The following is a 10,660-nucleotide window of genomic DNA, read 5'->3' as shown; positions in this document are numbered from 1 at the left end:
CAAAACTGTCATTTCGAAAATGTGGCAGAATTCAGAAAATAAATTTTTCTTATGCATTTTTATTAAAGTAATTGGACCCCAGCTAGGGGCTCTGTCCCTTGGACCCTGCTCCCAGGGGCGCTGCCCCCTTGGAACCCCGGTAGAGTACGGGTTTCGCCCGTACACTTCGAATTATAATAATTCAAACAAGCGTGCACTCCCGCACCTCCTAACTTGCTTGATGTGTATTATTATTCGCTTTGATCACCAAGTCAATCCCCCGATTACACTAGAATATCTAACATTTTTCAACTCAAGTTAGTGGATATGTTTATTGATACCAGTTTTGAACCACACACACGCACTTGGTTAGTGGTCCAAGAATCATGTTGGAATCGATGTATGACTGCTCAATGGATTTATAATTGAGGCGGAAATGGGTTTGAGAACATCAACGAAGATTGAACAAAAAAACACAAATGAAAGTGGTGGTGAGAGAATCGACGATTGTGAGACCATCGGAGGAGACACCAATGGTAAAGTTATGGATCTCTTGCCTCGATCTTATTGCCCCCAACTTTTACACACTAATGGTGTATTTTTACCGGCCTAATGGTGCTCCCAACTTCTTTGATATGAAAGTGTTGAAGGACGCTTTGAGTAGGGCATTGGTTGCGTTTTACCCACTTGCAGGGCGACTTACACAAGGCGAAGACGGCCGGAGTAATATCGATTGTCAAGGACAAGGTGTTTTGTTTTTGGAAGCTGGGTCTGATGGTGTTATCGATGATTTCGGTGACTTTGCACCTCAATCTGAGTTGTTGAAACTCTTTCCCTTGTTGGGAATCGATTTAGATCCTTTGCTCGTTTTGCAGGTATAAACAAACAAACAAACAAACAAACGTACCCAATAAAATATCACTCATAACAATCTATTGGTTAGGTGTCGGGAGGGTAGGATGGGACAAACCTTTCCACAATCCTGGAGATAGAAAGGTTGCTCTCGCCGAGACTCCTGACTTCAAAAACAACAAAAAGGGTTCAGTTTTAAAATATTAATTAATTTTACAAATTTGCAAACTATTTCTACTTAACTTGACATGTAACAATATATTGTTTTTGAGTTTGCAAACTATTTCTACTTAACTTGACATGTAACAATATATTGTTTTTGAGTAGGTAACTTACTTCAAATGTGGTGGGGTTTCGCTAGGAGTAGGTTTGCACCATCGTGTCATGGATGGGGTGTCCACGATGCACTTCATGAGCACATGGTCCAATATCGCTCGTGGCCTTGACATCACTCTCCCACCTTTCATTGACCGGACCCTCCTCCGTGCACAAGACCCACCACAACCCGTTTTTGAGCACGTCGAATACCACACAGATCCAAAAGTCCCATCAGATGAAACCAGAACCGTCTACTCATTTTTCGAGTTAACACGAGACCAACTCAATACACTCAAAGCAAAATCAAGGGAAGCTGATGCTAGCACAATTAGCTACAGCTCTTTTGAAATTCTCTCGGGCCATATTTGGAAGTGCGTGTGTATAGCTCGCGGGCTGCGAGACGACCAGACCACCAAGCTCAAAATTGCGGTCGATGGACGGGCTCGCTTACAACCACCACTTCCACCTGGCTTTTTCGGTAATGTGATCTTCACAGCCGCTGCTAAAGCGACTGCTGGCGAAATTCAATCCAAACCTTTCTGGTTTGCTTCAAGTAAAATCCATAATGCTTTGGCGATGATGACTAACGATTATCTAAAATCAGCACTAAATTATCTGGAACAACACCTAGATCTAAAGGGTGAGGATTATAATCACACGAATCTTCAAGTAATAAGTTGGGCTGGTCTCCCAGTTCAGGACTTTGGATGGGGCCGGCCCATCTACGTGGGCCCTGCACGGATTCCATCAGGATGTAGGTGTTATGTGTTATCAGGCAAGATAGACGATGGGGCCTTATCAATCCTCATTGGGCTGGAAGTTGAACAAATGAAGATTTTCAGCAAATTGTTGTATGCAACAATAACGGATCGTTTTATCAGTAGTTTATAGTTTTTATTTATTTATTCAGTCTGTATCTGTAATTAAAAAACCGTATTTTAATGCTAAGGGGTGATGAGTTTGTATGCTGCATAAAATAAGAAAAAAACATTTACCGTTCTGTGCAGTTGAGTCCCATTAGATGAAACTAAAAAGAAATGCGTGTGCTCACTTCTTAAGTCAAAAGGCAACCAACTCTACATGCTCAAAGCAAAATCAAATGAAGCAAATGGTATCACAATCAGCTATAACTCTTTTGAAATTCTCGCAGTCCACGTTTTGAAGTGCACGTGTCAAGCCCCAACCGCCACACGTGGCTATATCATGTGGACACCAAGGTCAAAATCGCCACCAATGGATGGCCCGCTTTTAATCACCACTTCTACTAGGATTTTTTGGGATGGCTTGGTGGAAGCTGTGAATGAAAAGGGGGGCACTCATCAGTGGGGATGTTGAGCTTGGTGCCTAGATCATCCAACAACCCGTGGGCATTACACACGCACTTCCAAAGATGGTCGGAGAGAATTTTAAAATAGCTATAGCTAATTGTGTACCCATCTTCCTTTGGTTTTGCTTAGAGCAAATCGAGTTGGTCTCGTGCTAACTTAAAAATTGAGTAGATGGTTTTGGTTTCATCTGATGGGACTTGGAGCGGCATTGTTGGATCGTGGTGATATGTGAAGTGCTTAAAAACGTGTTGTCGTGGGTCTCATGCATGAAGGAGGGTTCGGTCTATAATGGGTGGGAGAGTGATGTCAAAGCCACAAGTCATAACGGACCATATGATTCTCAAGTGTATCGCAGACGACCCATCCGCAAGATAATGTTACAATGCAACTTGTAGCGAAACTCTGCCACATTTGAAGTAAGTTAGTTGCAAAACCAACAAAGGATACGATTCAATTCCCAACCAGTAATTGACCACCAGAGTTTCAAGAACTCCATTTGGGGCACAAAGTCACCAAAATCATCGATAAAGCTATCAGACCCCACTTCCTAAAACAACGCCCCTTTTCCTTGACAATCAATCACAACCCAACCATCTTGGTCATGTATAAATCACCCTGTCATCAGGTAAAACACAACTAACAACGCCCTCAAAGAATCCTTCATCACTTTCGTATCAAAGAAGTTGACAACACCAATGGGCCGGTAAAAATACATGGTGTGTAGTAATTTGGGGCCATGAGATCTAGGTTAGAGATTCATAGCTTTTATGGAATGCTATCTATTTGTTTCAAACGTGGTGTGGTTTTGCTAGGCATCATAGTATGGTGAGTCATCCGTAATGCACTTTATAAACACGCGGTCTGATATGGCTCGTGGCCTTGACATCACTATGCCACCCTTTATAGGCTGAACCCTCCTTTGCATAAGGACGCACTATAACCTGTTTTTGAACAGGTCGAATGCCACCTGGATCCAGTTGTTAGCTTATCACTCCAAGTCCCATCAGATGAAACCATAACTAAATCAGTGTGCTCACGTTTCAAATCAAAACTCAACCAACTTGATATTCTCAAAGCAAAATCAAATGAAGCTGATGGTGGCACAATCAGGTATAACGCTTTCGAAATCCTCGCGACCCTACAACCAAGGGCTTCCTAGCGATATGGACACCAAGCTTAAAATCGCCACTGATTAACGGACCCTCTTTCCACCACAATTTTCATCAGGTTTTTGCAGCAATGTTGAGACCTACTTAACACGATGCAAGTAAAATCCATGATGCATTAGTAAATATGAATAAGGATGATTGATTGGAACAACAAACACCTTGATCATAACAAGTTGGGCTAGGTTCCCGATTTACCATGGCGGCTTATGAATATGGCTGTCCCTGAGCCTACTTGGATCCCATTAGAAGGTCTCTCTTTTGTGTTACCAAGCCCAATAAACAGCTAAGATAACAAGTTGGGCTTGGTTCCTGATTTACCAAGGTGACTTTGGATAGGGTTGGCCCATCTTCACTGGGCCTACGTGGATCTCATTAGAAGGTCACTCTTTTGTGTTACCAAAGCCCGATAAACATCATTGGGTTGGAAGCTGAGCAAATGAATGAAGGTGTTCAACTTCTTGTCGATCTATTTGTTTTCTTTAATATCATCGGTCTGCATTGGTTCTGTTATTAATTTGTTTTGAGTTGCGTTTGAGTTTCCCGACTTTTACATTGGAATTTTTTATTGAGAGTTGGAGTTACATGTAACTCCATTCATGTATGTATACATGCATATAGTCATTATGATGCACACATGCCTATGATAAACATATTAAAATCAAATTAGAAATAAAAAGTCAACACATGCTTTATTGTATATACTAGGTTAAACCCCGCGTGTACACGCGGTTTAACCAATGAAAATACTTTAAAGGTTTAATTGTCTAAAATGAAACCAAACTTTAAAACGTGCAATCTAAAGTTTTATGTGAAGTATACTGTTAAGAGTATCAGTACAGTAATAATATTCATTATTTGCCTAAAATCAATCATCCTTCCAAGTTCCAAATAATATTGTAAATAAACTGAAATAATACAATACACCACAAATCCATTCAATTTAAGTGCTGATAAACACCACAAAACTACAAACCTATAATAAATATAGTTTCTGCGTTCCTCTCTCTCTCATGTTTCTCTCTCATTCGTGTGTATTGGAGAGAAAAGCTTTGAGTTTCAGATCTGAATCGAAATCAGAAATATTTTGATCTGATTGTTTGTGGGGGTTAGAGATCAGAGAGATTGGTGGTGGCGGTGGATATGGTGGTGGCGGTGAAAGAATGAAGCAGAAGCTCCGGCGGCTGTGCGTCTTTTTTGGATGGTTTTAGCGAGAGGGCAGGTGGTGGGGCGGTGGCGGGTGGAGTGACGGTGGTGGCACTGCAGATCTGGATCGAAATGGCAGTTTACTCTATGAGGCAGAGAGGAGCAAGGGTTTCTGAGGGTGGTTGCCGCCTCTTTCCGCCAGTGATTTTGATTATCTTCAACAACCCTCCGTCATATATGTATATGTATTGAGAGAGACAGAGGGACAACTGTTCTTGATTTTCTGGATTTTCTGGGTTTTGATGATGATGTTTGATTATGTTCTTGAAGATACAGACCTGAGCCTCGTTTCTTTTTACAAATCGGTTTTTCTTTGATTTGTTGTCTGTATTTTGATTTTTGTGATGGTTTCTGGTTCTGTTCTGGGTTCTTGATTTTCTTGAAGATGATGTTCTTGATTTTCTGGATTTTGATGATGAAGTTTGATGATGTTATTGATTTTCTGGGTTTTGATGATGAAGTTTGATGATGTTCTTGAAGATAGATGTTATTAATTACTAAAATGTTATAATAAATTAACATGGACCAAAATGCCCCTGCACTACAGGACAAAATAGGAGGTTGCAACAGTCAAAAAATAGGTTTTTTGGATTTTGGACTAAAATGGCAACAAAATGCAAACCACAGGGACCCAGATGTAATAAGTTTGAGATTTGGACTAAAGTGGCAAAACTGGCCAAACCACAGGGACCAAAATGGCAGTTTACTCTAAAATTAAATTAAAAGAAAAATATTTAAAGTTTTAGAAACAACATGTCCTCTCTATATGTTAAAACGTTTTTTTCAAGTTTCCAACTCAACAAACTAGAGAATAAAAAAAAGCAAAAAAAATGTATTTTCACCTTATAGAGAGGATATGTCGTCCCTATAAGGTAACCTATCTTAAAAGGCACGGAAACCTTATAGAAACGACATGTCGTCTCTATAGGGTGATCTATAGAGAGGACCTGTGTTGTCCCTATAGGTGTCGTCCCTATAGGGGTTTTTTCTTGTAGTGAGACTAATGGCAGGTAGACGAGCAACAAGTTGCGCCGCTACCCCCTTCTGAACAGTAAAATGAATTGATTGTAAATGGAAGTGATAAAGTAACGATGTAAATGATTGTTTGATCAATGAAGATCTAACCTTCATCGACAACACACATGACACATAAATACTAAACTGAAACTTCGTGTTGGTTAATACACAACCGTTCCAGAAGAGTCGTAATGTTTACAACTTCCAGACCCGACGATACAATACAATACTTCCAGGCGCATTTTCAGGCCAATTTCCAACGAAATGTTGGCAGAAAATCGTCTGAACATGTCTGAAATAATAACACCAACCTAAACAACCCTTTGAATCAACTTAAAGCAACCTAAACATGTCTAAAACAACTATAAATTGTATTTTTATACTAGACCCCTCGCCTAAAAAAACCCTCTCCTTTTAAGCACCTTGCACAGAGGCCCAAGGTTCACCCTTTGTGCCTTGAGTATGTCTGGCACCTTCGACAACTATGGTGTATGCCACGATACCAATGATAACAATCTTTTGTTCCAAGTGTGTGTGTTTCTTTTTCTTTTTTTTTTTTTTTGTTAAAACAATAGTGTGATTTAGCCATAGTTATCAAAATAATATCATGAAATTTGGGAATGGCAAAATTCTTAACCTAGTGTACACAACGTCGGAAACAATAGTGTGCTTCAGCATTGCTGGTTCACATGTGAACCTAGTGTACCCAACATTATTTCATATATATGATCATTTTAAAACGTTTCATTAAACACTTAGTGCAACATTATTAAGTTAATTTAATTTGAACATTTGACCTATATTTGATCTATATTCAAACCAACGAGTAGTTAATCAGAGTATCAGACATATAATATAGAGATTGAAAGTATACATACCAATAATAACTACTATCGTACGAATCTGCATATTTTTAATCGTCATGATGATTCAGAAGAAGACCCAGAATACCATCAAATGGGTGTTTGGGATTGGGGGGCCGTTTTTATTTACCTGTTAATGGGGCTCTTAATGGATCAAGCCTCTTAATGATTCAACACTTAATGGTTTAGACTGTTTGTTTCGTGAGCACATGTTTGAATGGTTCAGACAATTGCCTTTAAACGGTTAAGCATTATACAGTCTCTTAATGGTTCAGACCTTTTAATGGTTCAGACCTCTTACTAGTTCAGCACTTAATTATTCGGAAGTTGTCAAACAACCCCTGAGTTTGAAAATGACTTATTGAGTTATTGACTTTTTCAAAAAGCCAATAAATTAATAAAGTGTTTGACAATGCTAAAAATGCTTTTATTTTGGCTTTTTGAAAAAAAGGAAAAAAGTTCTTTTTCAAAAGCCAAAAAAAAACTGCATTTTTAAATGGCTTTCGGTTTTTATCATAAAATTACCATCTATCCTCGTTCTTAGAAATAGGAACCAAACATGGAAGCTTATTCTTTTTGGTTATTTTCAGTGGCGAAGCTTGAAGTTTTCATGGGGGGGGGTCGAAAACGTATATATCCAAAAAATTCTATAGAACCGGGGGGTCGAAAACGTATATACCCAAAAGTTTCTATACGAAAATTACATATACAACACTACTGAACGAAAAGTTCGGGGGGTCGGGCGCCCCTCCCGGCCCCTTATATGCTACGCCCCTGGTTATTTTATTTTTTCCACCATAAAAGTTAATCCAAATACTTTTTTAAAAAACTTTTTTTTTATATTATAAGTTAATAAACACTTTTGGACAAAAAAAAAAAAAAAATACACTTTTGTAGTTAATAAGCAATCCCAATCACTAGAGAATAGGGAGAGGGGGTTTTTGGAGCTTTGATCAATCCAGGGTTTTGTTTTCTTTGATTGATTGATCGTGGTTTCTATATTTACAATAATACCCTTGTTTAATAACAAGTTGATTTTTTTTAAAAACAGACCAGATCTTAATTATTTTTAACAGATTCACCTGTCATTAGGGCTGTTTAAAAAGCCCGTGGCTTGAGGTTTTAATAGATCGAAAAAAGTTTGAAAAAAGCTCGGCTCGAAGTCAATTCGGTTTTAAACGAGCTGGCTCGGTTCGGTGTGTAAACGAGCCAAACTAGAGCCAAGGTAGGTTCGGTTCGTGGCTCGCACATTAATTGGCTCGTTGACTCGCTCGTTTTGGCTCATTTAAATTAAACCCCCAATTATGTGTGTGAGTATATATTCTAATATATCTAAGCAATGTTGTTTAATTAGTAATATGGTTATTTTTTATTGAAAGAAATAGATTGTTAAGCTATTGTTTTGTTTAGTAATATTGATTTATAAAATATAGATAAACAAGTAATAATAAATCTTTTCTTGCTCATTTTATTATTGTTTGCTCAAAATTACTATTCTATTAGCCTAAATAATGTTTTATTTATTGTTTTTTGCTTTTATGTATATCATTACGTGTGTAAAAAATATTAACTTTTTTTAAACAAATGAGTCGGCTTGACGAGCCGACTTTCCAGCTCTTCAAGAAAAATGAGCCGGCCCGGCTCGATTCGATTTTTAAACGAGTCAGGCCTAAGCCCACCCTGGTTCGGCTCGTTTAGAGCCCTACTTGCCATTCTAAAATCGACTCCTAAGTTCAATTGGAGTTTGTTTGAGTTGGTTCCTGATGAAACACTAGTTAACACAGGGTTATCCCAGCTGAACTGTCTCGTGTATGATGGTTCAATCTCTTCCTCCACTCGGCGTTAGCTGATATCCTGCAGAACAGAACACCAGTGACTCGCCACAAGGAGGAGAATAGGGGGGGTTCTTCTTATGACCACCATCCGACGTGAGAATAAGTACTGTTATGAGGAGAATAGTGTGTGTCAAGAGTAAATAGTGAGAGAGCAGAATCCTTAAACCTGAAGGAGGAATCCTCTATTTATAGCCGAAGGATGAAAGAGGAGGAGGAGGAAACCTGCCAGCTAGCCAGTGGGCGCCAGCTGTCCGACCAAGGGGAATATCCTCTTTGTCCCCTCTGCTGTCGCCCGTGTAGTGGATGACGTTGCACGGCTCATTCCTCCAGCTGGGCGCTCACTGGTACTGGCTATCGGCCTGTCCTCCAGAGATCTTGCAGTGAAGGCTGATGTCCATCCATTGGTGCCACGTGTCGTCCTTTTGTTTGGAGAAGCATCTTATTTGTCACATGCGATTTCATCCAAAAGCTTCTAAAAGCTTCTGGACGCGCACGGATGATGTGGACGCCATGTAGGAAAAGTGGTGTGGTCCCCGTGCCATGTGTGCACCGATTTGGGACCATACCTCTTCAGTTCCTCAACCTTTTTTAGGCTATGAGGGTATGGGGGTGGTGGATTGGATTACGGATTGCCACACGGGACATGGTTCTCGTTGTACACCGCCTTCTTTTCAAACCATGGTGGTTCGCATGATTTAATCCATGACAACTATGACCATGTATCAATTAATTAGGGGATTTTGATTGGTGCGAGAGGATAACGAATGATAGTGGGGGTCATGGTTCACACCATATAGGGTGGTGAATTAGGTTGGATAATGAGGGTGTGGTGACATGTCATTGACATAGAGGTTGGTAGTGGTCATTTGAGTTGGTTCCCCAATGACTTCCAAACACAAACCCATTTATGTGTATCGGTTTGGGATCGACTAAAAAGAATATATTTGCCTAATCATTGAAAAAAAGGAAATTAATACATGCTTTAAACTTTAACACATGATGTCTTAAATTTTTAAGCATAGCTTCAGACCTAACATAATGTAAAAAAAATCTGACATCATGTTCACTAAAAAAAGAAAAAAGTATTGACACCATGAAACATAAAACATCATATCCTAATGAGTTAATTGCCAAAATTGCCCCTGAGGTTTAGGCACATTTGTCATTTTCATCTAAAATGACACTTTTATACCATTTTGCCCCCCACGTTTGTAAATTTTTGCCGTTTTCATCCAAACCACTAACTTAGTTTATTTTTTCTGTTAAGTTGAATGATATTTGGATGAAACTGGCAAATATAAACCACAGGGACAATTTTGGCAATTTACTCAAACTATTTTTAATTTCTTTTATTTAACTAATTTTGTCACATATATAATAAAAAAGAATATACATACAATTTGAAATTAATTTTCAGTTTCTTTATATAAATCAGATTTATTAAGAGAAAAAACTGGTATATACTTTTCAATATTTTCGCTCTTAAACTTTTAATAAATATATGCAGTTTGAAATATAAGAAGAAAAATAAATCATACCTTTTCTATTAGTTTTTTTCATTCTTATCCGAAGAAAAAGAAATCATACATTTTCAGTTAGATTTTTTAGTTCTTATCTATTTTTAGTTTTTAGTATATTTTTATGTAAATGTATTATTTTACTTGTAACATAATCTATTGCTTTTTTTATTACTTGAGTTTTATGAAATTTTTTATAAAGGTTATTTGATTTGTTATCCTTAGTGATGATTTCTGAAAGATTTGGGAGTACAAGTAAAATAATACATTTACATAAAAATAAACTGAAAACTAAAATTAGATAAGAACTAAAAAACTAACTGAAAATGTACGATTTCTTTTTCTTCGGATAAGAACTAAAAAAAAACTAATAGAAAATGTATGATTTATTTTTCTTCTCATATTTCAAACTGCATATATTTATTAAAAGTTTAAGAGAGAAAATATTGAAAAGTATATACCTGTTTTTTCTCTTAATAAAACTGATTTATATAAAGAAATTAGAAATTAATTTCTGTATTAATTTATAAAATTTAAAACATCCTTCGCCTTAATAGAAAAAAATTAACTTAGTTAGTG

General features: G+C 37.8%; 1 protein-coding gene across 1 annotated transcript; it reads left to right on the top strand.

Annotated features, from left to right (window-relative positions):
- The first annotated feature begins 304 nt into the window (after positions 1-304).
- On the top strand, positions 305-2,149 carry LOC110941982 (shikimate O-hydroxycinnamoyltransferase). Its single transcript, XM_022183684.2, has 2 exons — positions 305-854; positions 1,159-2,149. Exons 1-2 carry the CDS (start codon positions 459-461, stop codon positions 2,038-2,040), a joined length of 1,278 nt encoding a protein of 425 aa, XP_022039376.1. The 5' UTR covers positions 305-458; the 3' UTR covers positions 2,041-2,149.
- Positions 2,150-10,660: the final 8,511 nt, after the last annotated feature.

This window comes from Helianthus annuus, chromosome 5, assembly GCF_002127325.2.
Source record: "Helianthus annuus cultivar XRQ/B chromosome 5, HanXRQr2.0-SUNRISE, whole genome shotgun sequence".
NCBI classification, from domain to species: Eukaryota; Viridiplantae; Streptophyta; class Magnoliopsida; order Asterales; family Asteraceae; genus Helianthus; species Helianthus annuus.
The sequence above is the reverse complement of the archived record's forward strand: the minus strand, read 5'-3'. Positions and strand labels throughout refer to the sequence as shown.